Raw genomic sequence first — 18,330 nt, forward strand, 5'->3', positions numbered from 1 at the left:
TTTAAATTGGTGTTACTTAAGATAACAATTGGATGTAACCAGTCATATTTTAAAAGATCCAGATTAGTAAGGTATGCTAAGAAAAAAAAAAAAAAACTTCAAGGTAGTATGTAGCCTTATCATTTATTTTTGTCCGTTAGAAGTAAATATTAGTAACCTGTATGTGTTCTTCTGTGCCTCTGTAATTCATCACTTCGAGTAAATCTTTTACCACAGAACATCCAGTTACAAACAAAAGGGCGCTCCCCAGAATGCCAACGCAGATGAGCTCTCAGATGTGAGGTCTTCCCATAGACTTTACCACATCCTGGTATATGACAAATGTGTTGCTTCTTTTTCCCAAGATTGGTACCTCTAAAAAACACACAAGAATAATATATACTTCTATGAAAATACTCGAATAAACATTACCACGTATATCATTACAACCCTGTGTTGAATATAGAAGACATTATCACCATGAGGTCAATCAGAAACCAAGACCATTTAAAATCAATTTAAATAAAATGTATGTCTCAAACATGTAAGTATTGCTTATTACTTTTACTTCAGAATTAATGTGATTGCTGTCCAAATGTAAATATGCTCAAGAATTACATAATTTAAAAGGACATTTCATAAAGAATGTATAAATAAAGCTATTTGTTATTTGGTCAGAACCATTCACAAATTCAATGCATAGGCCCAATGCACATTAAGTTAGCTGTATAAGAAACTAAATGGTCTATTCAAAGTCATGATGTCAGCTAATTTAAAAATCAAATAAAAACCAAGAAATGACTGCGTAATTAGTAACAGGTACAATTAAAAAACAGGCACCTTAAGCGGACTTTAAATTAAAATGACTTAAGCATATTTATTCATTTATTTGTATAGCCATATCCTAAGTATACACTGACCTGGAGACAAATCAAAGGAAAAAAATCTAGACAAACCTATTATCTCAGCTCCTTTAGCACTATATGAAATAAATATAAATCAAAATTATCTTTACAGTTAAAATTCTCTTCATATTAACCATGCAAAAATACCCCAAACTATATACATCAGAGATATAATAAAATACAGTTCTCCACAGCGCAAAATTTGACATTTGTTACATTTTAGTATTTGATACCAAGAATAAGGTTTGGGAGATATGTGCTTAGATGAATGAACTCAGTATTTTAGGCTAAGCAAGAAGAAAACTTGATTCCAGAACTGATATTCAAATGGTATTAAACACTATAGAAAATGTTATTATTCAAGCTATAAAAAAAAGAAAGAAAAATTAGGCTAGTTACTGAATAAAAAATAAATGAGTTTATAAAAAACATGACACTTTAGACTCACTGTCAAAATCATATAAACTCTGCAATGTTTCTCAGAGATTAAAAAAAAGTACATTTAAGACCCCCGACTTCCCCTCCTCCCCCAATCTCACAGTATAGGTATAGCCTGTAAACTTTCCTTAAGCCTGCAAATCCTCCTTTATATAATATACCTATTGTTTTTCAAATTTTACTGGAAAAATGCATATTTCCCCACATTTATATTTTAATGTACTCACACTCAGTAGCATGTGAAATTGCCATAGGACAAACAGTGCTAAACGGTGCAGTGCTGGCTGTTAGATGCCATAGGTGTTCTGAACAGGGAGACATCAATGTGGGCTCCAGTAGTTAGAGAAGGCTTCGTGGAAGAGGTGGGTAGGATTTAGATAGAAAGGAGGGAAGGCATTCCAGGCAGAGGAATAGCATAAGTAAAGACAAGGAGGAGTCATGCTGTTGTCTTAAGGGCAAGGACGTCATAATCTAACACAATTCTAGTTCCTGCTCCAGTCCACCCCCAATTTCTACAACTCTCTTCCAAGAGCTGAGTTGAGTGAAACAGGTTTTTCTGGCTCACCTGCAATGCCAAAGTATTAACCAAAGCCAGTATTTCCATTTAATTTAGCTTTTAAAATTTATTTTATTCTTAAACAGCCCTAAGAAAAAGCGATGTTTGTGATTATTGGTGTACAAACCAATTTTACACATTGTGTTCACCATAGCAATTTCACAGAGAACCCAATTCAGTTCACTCTTGTACTCATGACTTTTTTCCTATATGCTAATAAGCATACCACTCAAGTGAATTGATGTGCTTTTATAAACTCGAAAGTGCTATTTTACTAACTTAGCAAAATTTAGCTTGAGAGCACTAACAAAGCACAAGACTGTAACAAATTACAGTAACGAATCTGGGTTCTCAAAGAACCAAAAAGCCCGGGAAAGATATTTTCAATTGAATTATGAGAAAACAAGAAATACTATTTGAAAATGGGACAGGCATCAAGGAAAAAAAAAAATGGGGACAAGGATGCACACAAATATATGTAATTAAGGGAAAAACCCAATACCTGGGTCCAATTTTCTGTTTAAAAAGGAAATTTTATTCAAGATCTAGATATGCTAGATATGGATTTATGGCATATGAAATGAAAGAAGAGAACTTTCTCAACAAATAAAACGGTAATAAAAGATTTAGCCATAAGTTTTCTTCTTGATTCACATAATCAGACCACTAATAACTCTTATACAACCTAGAAAAAACTATTTTAAGTTTCTATTCCTGATTGCCTAAACTTAAACAATGCCAAGGCAGAGTGACACAGAATAAGTAAAGCTAAATTCTCAGTATGGAAATTAAGAAAAGTTAAGTACATCAAGTACTTTCTTTTGTTTGGGATGGGAGAAATGAGACATCAACTGAAATGCTGACAGAGAAGAAAAATTTTAAAATATGGATTGATGTTTAATCCACACAAAACCAACATAACAATAATGCTTTTATAATTTATTTTACTTTATTAAAATTATGTGTCTCTCCCACTAGAGTAAAAGGTTTCTGAAGGCTGGTTATGCTTAATAAATATTGGTTAAATGCCCAGATGAATACAATTTTTAAATATTTAACTATCTTTTACACCTTGCTCAAGAGGTAAACAAAATTTTGTTCTCTAAAGATGACACTTTATACATATATACACATACATATACACACATATAAAAAGAATATAGGTGAAGGGGAAAATTTTTTAAATTTTAAAGCACTGCCTATTTTTTTTTAATTTTTTTTTTAATTTTTAAAGCACTGCCTATTTTCACTTTTGCTGAACACTTTGGAATATTCTGGATTTACTATATGCTATGCTTCTATTAATTAGAATCAACAACTGTCAATGATACAACTGTGTCTATCACATATATGTTAACTGAAGTTTGTTCAAATGAGCTCTAAGAAATAATATAGTTTTTTCTTAAGAACTTCAGCTTTGATTGAAAAAAATAAGTTTTTTAAAAAACAAACTCCTCAAAGTTCTAGAAAAAAATAAAAGTTAAGTCTTTTTTGGTAAAGTATTTCATAAAGACTGACCAACCAAAAATCCTGTGCATAAAACAAAGTTTGCAAACTTTTAAGTGGTGGAATTCTTCTTTTACTTGTGTTAATGCATTACGCAAACCACTGACAAAGTTGAAAGGCAATGTAAAACTAGGAAAAAATATCTGCATATATGACAGTTAAACACACAAATTCTTAACAGATTCACAAAAGACAATTCACATAGGAAATTTTAAAATGGTAAAATAATATATCAGAAAATGAATCTCACAACATAACAAAAATAAATGAAACAATAATGAGGAATTATTTTTCATCTGTCAGCCCTAAAAAGCTATTAAAAAATGTGAACTTCACTGTTGGCAAGGGTGTGGAAAAGCAGATGCTTTCATACACCACTGGTAGGAGTATAACTTGATACAGATCCAACAATTTCATTTCTGTCAACTTACACTGATGAAGTAATCAGAAAAATGCGCAAAAATGTATGTGTAAGGATTGGAATGACAATAATAAACTCAAAAAAGATGTTAAATTCTTATGCATCCATACAATAGCATAACAGCCACTAAAAAATTGATACAGACTCTATATAGACTTGGAAATATGGTCACAAAAATTTCCAAAATAAGAGCAGACACATACAACAGTAAGAATAAGATGATTCCACTTTAAAAGATATGTAAAGTCTGGAAGGATATATACAAAAATGTTATAATGGTTATCTGGTTGTGGGATAGAAGTTTGGTATTCTTCTAATATTATTCTATATTTCTGAATTTTTATGAGCATGTATTAGTTTAATAAACACAAATCTAAAGGATTTTCATTTTCAAGAAAATGAGTAAGTAAAACATAGGCCAAACCTTGACCCTCACTTAGATTTGACTTTCATGAATAATTTATCTTAAAAGTTCCTCTAAAAAGGAGAATAAATTTCAGAAACATTATTGCCTTACCAGAATTCCGTATTTAAATTGATCAAAACATTTCAAAGAATAAATAATGTTTCAAACAATTAAATAATTACCATTAAATACAAATACCTAAGGATCAGATGCAAAAGCAAATCTGCTTGTGAAGCAGTAAGTACAGTAGAGTGGTTAAGGCTCTGGAGTAAGACTGGGCCCAAATCCCACTTGCGTGTTGCTCATAAGAGTCATTCAACCTCTCTGTGCCTCACTTATGAGACTGTCTTAAAAACTCTCAATGTTAGCAGTTATTAGTCATTATTACCATCATTGCGAATGGGCTGGCCAGTGTGCAAATCAACCAACAGCACCAACTCAAAGGCAGATAGAAAGGCTCTATTTCCATCAGATCAAGCTCATTAACCAATTTAATAGTATATTTTGTCTACTTCAACAGTGCATTTCTTGGAGGGACGTGTTAAGGCTTTTCACTATTACCAGGAGGATTTGATCAGTATGTCTTTCGAGTTCTAGCAGTTCCTGCTCTATGTATTTCAAAGTTATGGTATTATTTTTAAAAACCTGCCCCTATTTGTCCATTTGATGATTTTCCCCTTAATCCTTCATTGCCTAATAGTAACATTGTTATCCAAGTCTTATTAACTTGCCTAATAAATCTTTTCCCATCCCTTTATCTTCAACATTCCTGTGCCAATTTATTTGAGATGTTCCTTAAAAATCAACATAAGGCTGGATTTTATGTTTTTTAAATATGATCTGAGTTTCAAGTTCTTAATTATTAAGCTTAACCCATCCATTCACATTTCATAAAATCAGTGATCTGTTTTTAGTTTTTCCTGTCATGTTATTCTCTCTTAACGTTTATTTTTTTAAAGCACTGAATTAAAATACTACAGTTCCACTTTTTTAAAAAATTCCATCATTAAGGCTTATTGTTCATTTCTGTTGAAAATAGAAAATGTTTATGCTTATCAACTATTTCTGAACTTCTTATTTTTATATAATTGCTATTCTCAAGCTAAAAATCAACTTTTTATCTGTATTTAGGCAAATCTCATTGCTGGTTTGCAAATAGGCTAATTTCTGATATGGGTCTATTAAATGGCATCTGTTACATTTTTTTTTAAGGCAAATTAAGAAACTTTAGTGTTTAAAAAGGCATTTAGATCTGAAAATTCTATCTTATATTTTTGTTCTCTAACTTTTCCTGCCACACTCATACAGACATACACACAAAATGATCATGTAATGAATAATTTCCCATAACTGATACAGCATGCAGTATTTCAAAAATTAGGATGATGGTATTAGCAGCCTTAAAAAAAAAAAAAAGTATGTTTCATGTGTGCATACCTCCCACCACCTTCTTTACAGTTGGGACAGGTGCAAGCTACCCTCCGAAGTCTTTTTCCTTCTTGATGTTGTTGGTCCCCTTCTTCATCTACCACCTGTACTCTTAAGTGTGTTAAATCATTGGTATTCAATGTAGAATCGCCACTGAGCTGCCACTCTTCAGGATCAGGTTCTTCTTCCTTGATCCTAATATCTAAAGAAAAAAGCAAATACAGATGAGAAGCAGCCCACTGGCCCAAAAAGCATGAGAACTGAGCCTCTCTAAGGTAAAGTGAATATTATGTAAAAGTCAAAACTTATGTTTGTGGAACATAACCATTGGTCCTTATTGTGACTTATTCTTATAAAACAATTTCTCTTTTATTCTAAATATCAAAGAATTCAGCCAAAAAGGAAATGAAGCAAGCATGAAAGCTTGCTTTTTAAAAAATTAAGGAAAACAAGTAAATTTTTTTTTTTTTTTTAGCAAGTTGAGTCATAAGGAATCTGAAACTTCCAACGAGTCAATAAATCCAACAGTTAATACAGATTGGAACAAATTCTAATGCCTTATACTTCTTTTTCATAACCTGTATTAATCAATCATCCCTATCTATAGGTACTATGTAAATGCAAAAGAAGGGATCATTCACTTGAATCTGTTACAAGTTTAAGCTTTAAATTAAGTCAATTATTACTAAAATATCTATAGTAGACATAATATCACTGTGGAAGAGGGTACAGAAATTTGAGACAGTTTGTTTTCAGGGAGTTATGTTACAAACCAGACTGGGAAGCAAAAATGAGGATGCAATGGTAGGTTAGAGTGGACATGGCAGGAAGTTATGTCATTTGTTTATATCAGTAATAATACAATATAATTTTCTATGTGAAACTAAGACGTTTTTTCATCTCAGAAAACTTTTTTAAAGAAACAATACAGGATTTAGAACAAATCACTGAATATAACCATCTTTGGTAAAACAAAGTCTTGCAGATTTTTATTTTGATTAATGTAAACTAAAAATCTTACCAGAAACTTTATTATTTTAGGTCTATATCAGTCACCAATAAGTAAGGTAAAAATAGTCTTTAAAAAAATGTGTCCAGTAAGTTCTGAATTTAAACTAATGAAAATTAGAATATATAACCAACAATTTAAAAAAATGCCTCAAAAAAATAAAAATAAAAATAAATTTAAAAATGCCTCAAAAAGTTTAAAACTAGTTTATTTTATCAGAATAACCACAACTAAGAATCAGGGAGAAAAGGAAGAAGAGAGATCAGTCTGGCCTGGACAACAGGGTAGATAGTGGTACCATTCACTAAGACAAGAAATACTGGAGAAGGCCTAAGTAGAGGGAAAGAAGGAAAATTAATGGGTTCAAGGTTCAAGACCACGGAGTCTGAACTGCTAATGAGACATACAAGTAAAGAAGTTGGACCTACAGCTCTGGAGTTCAAAAAAAGAAGTGCTAGAGATAAAGAAATGATCAATACAAGAGTGCTGGGTGGTTCAGTTGGTGAAGTGTCTAACTCTTGGTTTTGGCTCAGATCATGATTTCAGGGTTGTGAAACTGAGCCCTGCATCAGGCTCCACGCTCAGCAAGGAGTCTGTTTAAGATTCTCTTCCCCTCTTCCTTTGCCCCTCCCCTTGATCACATGCACTGGCCCCCTCTAAAATAAGTTAATTTAAGAAAAAAAAAAAATCTCAGTGATGGAGTCCATCCAGAGAAGTAGGTTAGTCACTTCAGAATTATAAATAGGATGAGAAAAGAAAATAGCAGATGAGGAGGAATCTGCAAAGGAAATTAGTATCCAGGAAATGTGCTACATCAAAGAAAGGAAAGATGTGTTTCAAGAAAGAAAGGAAGTAGTCAACATCAAATACTGCAGATGAAGAAACTAAGAACATAGGCAAGAAGTAAGAAAGTGTTTAATAATAAGTACAGTTAAGTTTTTCAAGAAGTCTGGTTTGAGGACAGCCTGGGTGGCTCAGCGGTTTAGCACTGCCTTTACCCCAGGGCCTGATCCTGGGGACCCAGGATCGAGTCCCAAGTCAGGCTCCCTGCATGGAGCCTGCTTCTCCCTCTGCCTGTGTCTCTGCCTCTTTCTCTTTCTCTGTGTGTGTCTCTCATGAATAAATAAACTCTTAAAAAAAAAAAAAGAAGAAGAAGTCTGGTTTGAGAGAGACAAAAACTTAGGACAGTAGCTTAATGGGACTAAAAAGGAGAGTTAAGGGGAGGGAGTGTTTTGTTTTTAAAGACAGGAAAAACGTCTCTCTCTCTCTCTCTCTCTCTGTGACTATCATAAATTAAAAAAAAAAAAAAAAAAAAAGACAGGAAAAACCTGAACATGTTTAAATGCTTATGAGAAAGAGCCACTACAGAGAGGTTGAAAACACAGGACTGAAATTCCTAAAAAGTGGGGAGTGGATGATGAGCCACTGCACTTACAGGTTTAGCTGATGGAGCACAGCCACGATTCCCTTTATTACATGAGGTAAGAAAAGATACACGCACATTCATTCATCCAGTACATAATTAGCTACTATATGCCATGAACTAACTAGTCTCCAGACCCAAAGAGAATTCGATGGCCAGAAATTAAGGGAAAATTGGTTTCTCATTCTTTAGTGAAAGGATGAGAATTAGACTATGTATAAAGCTCCTCCAAATACACAACATAAATGAGTACTGACTGACCTCTGTTCCTTTATAATCAGATGTCCATTTGCATCACTAAGACAAAATATTTAAGTACCTGCACAAATATCGCACAGTACTAGCTTTATGAGTTAGATAAAAGACACAGTATAAGGATATCACATATCCAGAGTTGGATATGTTTGAAGTCTAAAAAATGAGGAATTCTATCAGATGTTTTTAAAGCAGCTCATCTTACATTATTTGTGATAAGACAGCAGGTAAAAAGGAGGACAAATACAGATATCAAGAATGGATAAGGAGTCTAGAGAGACCAAAGAAAGATTTACAGACAACACAGAACCAAAAAAAGCAACTGATGAGAGAGGGCAATGAAATGCAACTTGACTGAGGAGATGCACATTCCTGCTCCTATTGCTAATTCTCTTATTGAACCTACAAAATCCGTTTAAACAATGGGTCACAGACATGAATACTCATATTCTAGTTTTCTTTCTTACGGAATCTGAATACAACACAGGCACATAAAACTTAACATGTAAATTGAACACACCTGTCTACCTACCAAACCTTCTCCTTGCAACCCCCTTTGGTTTACAGCATTACAAACCAGCTCATTTCTCAAACTATCAAACTCTAGGTTACTCCTGTCAGTTCATTCCCAGTCTCTCATCATCTTCTTTTGCCAATCTATCTTCTCCAGTTTCTAGAATTTTCTTCCTGAATAAAAATCTAATGGCACTTTCCTGATAACCATACTTATACTAATTCTCTATTTTCTACAGTATAAAGACTAAACTCATTAATTTGGTATTCAAGAATGTTCTCAATTTGGCCCCAACCTGCTTTTCCAGCTTTAGTATTAAAAACACTAAAATTCTCATCATTTCCAGAACATAAGCCCTTTCTCAATGTCAGGTCTTACGTGTGCATCTTACCTAGATTGTTTCCTAGTTCTTTCCTTCTTCATCTAATTAATCTCCATTTATTCTTCAAGGCTAGTTCAAATATCACCTCCTCTATACATGCTTATGATAGAATTACATTTATTGGCTCATACATCCCTTGAGATAATGAATGCTTCACTTCAAAGTGCTCAAAAAACACAATCTAACTAAATGAACAAACCTTCCCTAAAGAGGAACATCCCATGTAGGTAATAATAATCTGGAAAAATTTTGCCCTCTACTTTTCTATGCTCCTTCTGTCTTATTTCATAGGGACAGGACTACAAAGTGCTCACTAAAAATAATAGATTAACTCCCAACAAGTGTTATACCAATTTTTATCACTTCACTTGCTCATACACAATCTGGGGTATTTCAGAACCTTAACAAAATAATTAATCCAATAAATCCAAAATAATTCCCCTTTGCCAACTGCATACCAATTTAATTATAGACACCTTAAAATAAGTCTTTGGTACTAGGCAGTCAAGGTTACATCTTCCTTAATATCTTAGCGTAGATGATAGGAAAATATTTTTTACTGTGCACTATTAATGTCCTACATGTGGTACCCACTTATTCTGAGAAATCTACTATTTATGGGGGCGCCTAGGTGGCTCAATCCATTAACACTCTGCCTTTGGCTCAGGTCATAATCCTGGCCAGGGTCCTGGGATAGAGCCCATGTCAGGCTCCCTGCTCAGCAGGGAACTTGCTTCTCCCTCTCCCACTCCTCCTTGTGCACTATCTCTCTGTCAAATAAATACATAAAATATTTTTTTAAATGGCCCATACAAGTATGAAAAGGTACCCAATATTATTGGGTATCAGGAAAACTAAAATTAAGATCACAATGAAATATCCTACATATTACCAAGATGGCTAAAATTCAAAACAAACCAGGCCAACTCCTGACAAAGCAATGGAAATGAAATCCTTCTACACTACTGGGAGGTGTGTATATCAATAGAACTTTGGAAATTCTTTTGACCATATCTTCTAAAACTAAACCTATATATACTCTATATCTCAAGCAATTTTACTCCAACAGAAATGCATATACACGACGCCAAAAGTATAAAAATTCACCTTAAAACGAAACAATTCTAATATCCACTAGTATTGGAACAGAAAATAAATCATGATACTTTTATTCATATACAACGAAATTGAAAACAATGAAAATTAACAAGCTATATGCAACAGAAACAAATGTCACAAACATAATTTTAAACAAAAAGCGTGAGTTTTCTCCCTCTCAAAATTCCATTTACATAAAGCTCAAAACAATAAATGAAACTACTGTATGGGGACTGCCTACCTTTAAGAGGGGTAATGACAGGTATAGGGAGATTGCGGGGTTATTGGTAATATCCCATTCTCTTGATCTGGGTGGTAATTTTTCCTAGGTGTTCATTTTATGGAAATTCATCAAGTTATACACATGATTTTACATTTTTCTGAATGTGATTCAACATACTGTACTCAATATAAGTACTTACACTCAATATACTTATATTCAACTATACTTCAATCTAAATATTATTCTAAATAAATCTTTTAAAAGTAATCTACAGGAGATTACTTAGGAATTCTGTGTCAACTTCTTTTGTTGTGGCTTCCTCTCTAGTTCCTATGTAATCAATTTTAACACCTTCCCCCAACACAGGAATTTAAAACAAAACAAAACCCTTAAGAGGAGTGTGCTCCAAAAATTAAGTCCATAAATTAAAGTTTAGAATACAATGTTATTTACTCAAATAAGTGTGTGAGTGACCACAATGTGCCAGTCATTGTTTTTAGTTCTAAGAATAAAACAATTAACAAGACTGAAGTTCATACCTTTATCAAGTTTCCTTTTTAGTTGGAAGAAGACAGAACAAGTAAGTACATACACAGTATTTTAGGTGATAAAATGTTATGGGAAAAAATGGTAAAGAGAGACAAGGAAGCAAAAGGAGTAAAGTACTGACTGTTTTAGAGTAGTCAGAGAAAACTGCCTAGAGGCAAAGGATCAAGTGCGGTGGAGGAAAGTATTCTAGGCAGAAGGAAAAGCAAGTTAAATGTTTGCTTGATATATTCAGGGAAAAGCAAGGAGGCCTGTGTGGCTAGAATGAAATGAATATGGATAAAGTGTAGTAAGTGATAAGATCACAAAGGTAAAAAATATGGAAGGCGAGGTTGAGATAAGATTATATATGATGTTACACATTGTATAATACCTTGTAGACCATTATAAGGACTTTACATTTCATTAAGAGAGAAGCCACCAAGGGATTAAGAGTAGAGGGGTGATATAATTTAAGTTATATTTTATTAAAATAAATTCAAGATCACTCTGGATACTGCACTAAAGAGACTGTTGGGAGGCAAAGGCAGAAGTAGGAAGACTAATTAAATTAGGAAGCTATTATATAATTACCAAGGCAGAAGATGCCAGTGGCCTAAAACTAAGATGTTCATAAGGAGTAGTAAGGATTGGTCACTAAGTATTTTTTAAGTAGAGTCAAAGACATTTGCTAATAGGGTTAACAAAAGGGTTGTTAAATAACTGTCCTGTGCCATTAACTGAGATAGGGTAAACTAAATAGAAAAAGACTGTGTGTATGTGTGTGTGTGGGGGGGGGGGTGCCAATCAGGGTGCCATTTTCACATATGAAAGTTTTGAGATGCCAAAGAAATAACCAAATGACGATGCTAATCAGGCAGTTTATGGGTCTTGAGTTCAGGCAAAAGTATAGCCTGCAGTTATAAATTTGGACATCATCAACATATATAGTTGGTTATTGAAGGTGACCTGGAATGGAGTGCGGATAGGCAGAAACTTTGGGGCATTTCAAAGTTAACAAGTAAAAATTTGAGATTAAAAAGAACCAGGCAGTAAGACAGGAGCAAACTAGTGTCCATAAAGCAAGTAAAGCAATCATTTCAAGAAATGATCAGAGGTGTCAATGCTTGGTAAGTAAGTCAAGTAAAAAGAAGACTAGGAAATGACTTTTGGATGTAAAAATGTGGTAATTACTGGTGATCTTGACAAAAGCTGTTGCAGTAGAGATGTTAAGACACACGCCTGCCTGGAATAGATTCAAAAGAATGGAAGATGAATTGGAAACAAGTATATACAACACTTCCCAAGAGTTATGCTGGGAAAGCAAGCATTATAAAAATGTCAGTGAAATTCCTAACCTAGCCAACAAAAGCAGATTTAACATGTCTAGTAGCAATACATGTATAATATACACTAGCAATATAAAAAATGAATATGCTTAAACATGACTTTGGGTATGTAAGAGAAAGCAATTTAAATGCAAAAAACTTAAGTGCTGTAAATAGAAATTTTTAGGAGACTTGCACACACATTAAGAACTTTATAAACACTACTAGTTTTTAAAAATTATATATTTACTCTCTACCTCAAAATGTTCAAATTTTTCATCTGGCCTCGTATATGACAGTACTGTCTCATATTTATGGTTGGTTTCAAGGCCTACCCTAATAAAACAAAGGGATACAGAAATGAAAAAAATTACCTACATATCTGGACAAGACTTGAAGGAAGGAAAACAGAAACTTTAAATGATGAAATACACATGACACAAACACACTCATGTGATATGGTTACACAGACTAAATTTCTGGCATAGCTTATGGACAAACACAAAATTGAGAGAAAGATACAGTTTAACATATTATTAATACACATTAAGTAAAGAAATGGCAAAAAAAAGGAGAAGGAATATGATAGAAGCAAAACCCCCGAGGTACAGGAGTATGGTGAAGGTTTAGATGAAACTGACTTCCCACAGCCACCACTAAATAGCACTGTTGACTTTAAAGAGTTTGGCTGCTTTTATTAGAAAGATAAAGCCAGCCAGGGATCTCCAAGTCTTTGACTATACAGCACTGCTATTAGTAAAGCTATGACTATGTACCCCATAAATATTAAGCATATACACTCTAATTGATTATACAATATTATAAAACACAAATACATATAGAAGATAAACAATTTTAATTTTGTTAATTATGATAGCTCAGGGGTGCCTGGGTGGCTCAGTCCGTTAATTGTCTGCCTTTTAACTTAGGTCATGACCCCTCTGCCCCTCCCCCGTTTGTGGGTACATGCTTTATCTCTCTCAAATAAATGTCTTAAAAAATTATGATAGCTCAATATTAGGTAATATGCCACAACACACAAAAAAAGGGCAAGATTCAGTGTTATCAATAACAGATAGAAAGTAACTACTCTGGGGCAGCCCCGGTGGTGCAGCAGTTTAGGGCCACCTGCAGCCCAGGGCGTGATCCTGGAGACCCTGGATCGAGTCCCATGTTAGGCTCTCTGCATGGAGCCTGCTTCTCCCTCTGCCTGTGTCTCTGCCTCTCTTTCTCTCTCTGCATCTCTATGAATAAATAAATAAAATCTTAAAAAAAAAAAAAAAGTACTACTTCTATTTTCTCTTCTAGTCAATTTACTGATATTAAAGCCACTTGTCCACTTTTAAGGTTATTCAGTTAAAACTGGAAAATATAAATCCATTTAACTCAAGCATATATAAACAGCAATATGCAGCAGTATGTTAAAAGCATATAAAAAGTGAAGGAGTAAAGCAGGCATATCATATGTAACATAAACACAGCTGACATGGAATTAATGAAAGCCTCAACGGTAATCTGTATAATCAATATTAGTTAAGCATTAACTCAGTTCATGCCTAGATTTCTATTAAAAATATTATCAGAAAATGCTAAATGCTTCCTCCTAAGACTAACTGGCTAATTATTTATCAATAGAACTAATAGAATATTTAAGATACATTCTTAACTGGTTTATCAAGTCTAGAATATGCATATTTAATTTAAATAACATTAGATAAATACAAATTACAGTTCTGTTGATAAAATGAGATATTCTCCTTTATCAATAGCATATCATTAGGATTTTGTTGGTCTTATCAAAGGCTTTCATATTCTCTGCCTTCAATTTTTTAAGCCCTGATGAAATTACTTCATTTGATTCTAAAGTTTATTTTATATTTTCCCTTTAATCAGTTTCACCTGCCATAAAAAAAAAATCACTAAACAAAATTATAGGATAATCCTAAAAGCTCTCATATATTATTTTAATTAGATTTTTACATTCATAACTATTCAGATTCCTAAGGACATATCAGAACTACCAAGCCTTTTTCTTCCAGTTTTTCTGTCAAGGAGATAGTTCTAAACTACAGACATGGATTCCCAGAAATATAACCTTGCTGACTTACTCAAAAGAAGTTAACACTCTAGGGGAAAGTTATAAAACCAAATTTTCTTCCTTTACCTATTATAAACAAAATATATATACACGAAGCAATCTCTTTCCCACAAACCGTATCTCCTCCCTCAAACCAGATCTGGATCATTTTTCTTCTATGACAGCTCCCTTCCCCCTATTTAAAATTAATCTTTAATTTTTCATCTCAACTAATCTTTTTTAAATCCTCCCTTCTATTTTTTCATAGCAGTTTTCCAAATTATCTTCAAAGCTTTTCTACCCAATTGGAGATTATACCATAGGATTATTCATCCTAGTAAATCTAGACAATACAAGCTTTTATAGGATATACACACACAGATGTAAACACAATTAGAAATAAGTGATTTTCTAATAGACCTTATAGAAGACCTCATTTTATAGCCACACCACAAATATAAAAGAAAAAGGCCATGTGACTTACAATTAATACACGGTAAATAGTAAAATATTCAATTTAATATCTGAAGTACTAGATTAAGTCTCCGTGTTAAGAGGGCAGTGTTCCATCAGATAATGATGATGATAATAACCACCACTTAAGATTTACCAGTTGTCAGATACCATTCTAAGCACTTAATATTTATTCCCCTACTTTATAAATAAGAAAACAAAAGTTAGGGGCACCTAGATGGCTCAGTCAGCTTAGCGTCTGTCCCCGGCTCAGGTCATGATCCCAGGGTCCTGGGATCAAGTCCCACATTGGACTCCCTGCTCCACAGGGAGCCTGCTTCTCCCTCTTTCTTTGCCTGCCACTCCCCCTGCTTGTGCTGTCAAATAAATAAATAAAATCTTTTAAAAAAGAAAAGAAAACAAATGTTGGCAGTTTTAAGTAGTTAGAAGTCACATAATTGAAAATGGACAGAGCCAGGACATAAGACAAAGAATTATGCAAAACATACTGCAAGGATTGTAAAAATCACCTCTGTACCAGGGTTTGTTCCCAGGGATAGCAGCTGAAGTAAGCCTCCCAACATATGAATATGTAACTTTAACTGTAGTTTGATCAAATCAAATTAACAGGACTTTTAAAATCGGGAGAGGATAAAGAAAATGTTGTATATACACATACAATGGGATACTGTGCAGTTTTTAAAAAGAAGGAAATCCTGTTGCATGCTACAACATGGATGAATCTTGAGATTATAGGCCAAGTGAAACAAATCATTAACAAAAGAACAAATGCTATATGATCCTACTAATATGAAGTATCTAAAGTAGTCAAAAATCACTAATGAAAACAAAGTAGAAAGGTGGTTGCTTAGGGCTAAGGAGTGAGGAGCAGTGAATACAGAGTTTCAGTTCTGTAAAATGATTCTAGATATCTGTTGCATAACAGTATGTGTATAGTTAACCCTACAGAACTGTACACTTAAACATGGTCAAGATGGTAAATTTAATGTTATGTGCTTTTACCACAATAAAAGAAATCTGGAAAAAATCTTCCGACCATAGAGGACTTCATTTTAGGAACCTCACAGATAAAACCTGTGTCACAGGTAAGAAGTTCAGAATAACTATAAAGGATGACACACATCAATATAAGATATTACTGCAGACAGTACTCCTTCCTAGGGCTCCTCTCTTCCCCGTAAGTTTGAGACTAGTCTTCTTCTCTCCTTCAGATAAGAAAAGACTACATTAAAGTTACTCTGAAGTTTTTTTAAAAAGATAAAGTTGTCTCCATCACTTCCCCAGATTAAAATACCAAAAAAGATGATAGTTCCCAATAATCCTCGACTGCTAAGAAACAGCAAGAAAATTATTTGTTAGAAGCAGCTATCACAACTCTCACTTTCAAATCCTAATAGTACCAAACATTCATCCTAAAAGTAGATTCAATTTTTGGAGACAACTTAAGATGAACTGAAGTCACATATTATGAATAATATTAAATAATTAAACTGAGGTATATAACATTGCTCTTTATTCAAAACTGTGACCATAACATAAACTGGATCCTACAGGAAGTTTACCTCCTTACCACCTAAATATTCTATCCCTGCCATAAGCCAACACCCTTCTAGTTCTAAGTAGTTGAGGCTCAGGTCACAATCTCATGGGTCATGAGACTGAACCCTCCATGGGGCTCTGTGCTAATTCAGGAGCCTGCTGAGATTCTCTCCCTCTGCCCCTACCCCGCTCAGGTTCACTTTCTCAAATAAAAAAATAAATCTTTAAAAAATTTTTTTTTCTTCAGCCTAATATGAGCAAAAGGGAAGGAATATTCAAAAACAGCAAACAGTAAGTTTCATATGATTTGTTTAACTTCACCTTGCAAATTCTATTGTTTTCACGCCACCTATCCAATAAATATATCTTCTTCTACGTTCATATATATATACATATATATATACACACACACACACATATCTACATTACCCATCAAGAATGCAAAAAATAGCTGTACATGGATTTTATTACTAATTCAATCTCATTTCATGTTGCAAGAAAACTCTCTTCAAAATCAAATGGTTGCAATCATCTCTTAAAACATTCCTTTAAAAAAATAGCCATTACAGGGGAATAAGTAAGTTAGGCATTGGACTCTTGATTTCGGTGCAGGTCATTATCTCAACATCATGAGATCAAGCCCTGAGCCTGTTTAAGATTCCCTCTCCCCCCCTACATCTGCCCAGACCTCCTCCCCCAACCCCCACCCCCAAAAAAAGCAAATCACAGAACAGATTTCAATTATGCTTTTTAGATATTATGTATCATTACCATTACTTCTTGAAATACAATGGCAATGGCATATAGCATAATATTAACTCATTTTTCTCAAATTTAAATAACCTGGGGCTTTTTAAAGTTTTAATTATAAAAACTTTTGGGCACCCCGGGTGGCTCAGTGGTTTAGCGCCGCCTTCAGCCCAGGACCTGATCCTGGGGACCCGGGATCGAGTCCCACGTCAGGCTCCCTGCATGGAGCCTGCTTCTCTCTCTGCCTGTGTCTCTGCCTCTCTCTCTGTGTCTCTCATGAATAAATAATTAAAATATTTAATAATTATTATTATTATAAAAACTTTTTAAAAAACTTGAACACTGGAAAAGAGTATTATTACTACTTCAATGTTTAATTATTTGTATAGTGCTTTAAAAATACATCAGAAACTTCTAAAATTCAAAACCTTCAGGGTATGAGTTGTTTAGGAAGACAGTTTATGAGATAACTACAGGTTACCATATTTTGAAATCTCTCCAGAATTAATTACACACTTATCTACTTTGTTTTAGCAGGAACCTAAAAATATTATTTAATCTTTGTTTAATGACTCTAATTCATTATTTAAAAGAATGTATGGTATTAAACAAGCCCTGGAACACTGCAACTAAAATAAATCCTGAATTCTAATCTTTGTTTTCTTATACCTGTTTTTTTGCCTCCTTCCTAACTCTAGTTAGTATTATCAACTCTCTCCATCTCCCAAGCCTCATACCCATCATCCTTCCTAATGCCTGTCTTCTAAGCCAGTTTGAAACTTGGAAATCAGCCAGGATTGTTAAAAACTATAAATGAATACTGGAAAAATTAGGCCTAAAGAATCTGAAGCTTCTCCTAAGAGACCCAAACCCCAAAAAGACACCACAATGTCTATACCTGCTCCAGCCTAGGAGCTATCAAACTGTCCTTAGTGGATACTATAAACTCTAAGTTCATTGGCAAAGAAGATGAATATGCAGGGTCCCAGGTTTTCATATAAATCAGAGCAGCCCCATAAAGTCAATTTTATATACTGGGGTTCTACTGAGACTTTATTTGAGAAAAGGGTTTTCTATTCTACCACTGGACTAAA

General features: G+C 33.8%; 1 protein-coding gene across 1 annotated transcript in view; it reads right to left on the reverse strand.

Annotated features, from left to right (window-relative positions):
- SP3 (Sp3 transcription factor) overlaps positions 1-18,330 on the reverse strand; it is a 54,993-nt gene that overhangs the window by 4,510 nt on the left and 32,153 nt on the right. The window contains exons 5-6 of the mRNA XM_038584877.1: positions 5,649-5,841; positions 158-354 (exon numbers count right to left, since the gene is read on the reverse strand). Coding sequence (XP_038440805.1) covers positions 158-354; positions 5,649-5,841 — 390 coding nt within the window. The remainder of the gene's footprint in view (positions 1-157; positions 355-5,648; positions 5,842-18,330) is intronic.

Source organism: Canis lupus, chromosome 36 (assembly GCF_011100685.1).
Source record: "Canis lupus familiaris isolate Mischka breed German Shepherd chromosome 36, alternate assembly UU_Cfam_GSD_1.0, whole genome shotgun sequence".
Taxonomy (NCBI): Eukaryota; Metazoa; Chordata; class Mammalia; order Carnivora; family Canidae; genus Canis; species Canis lupus.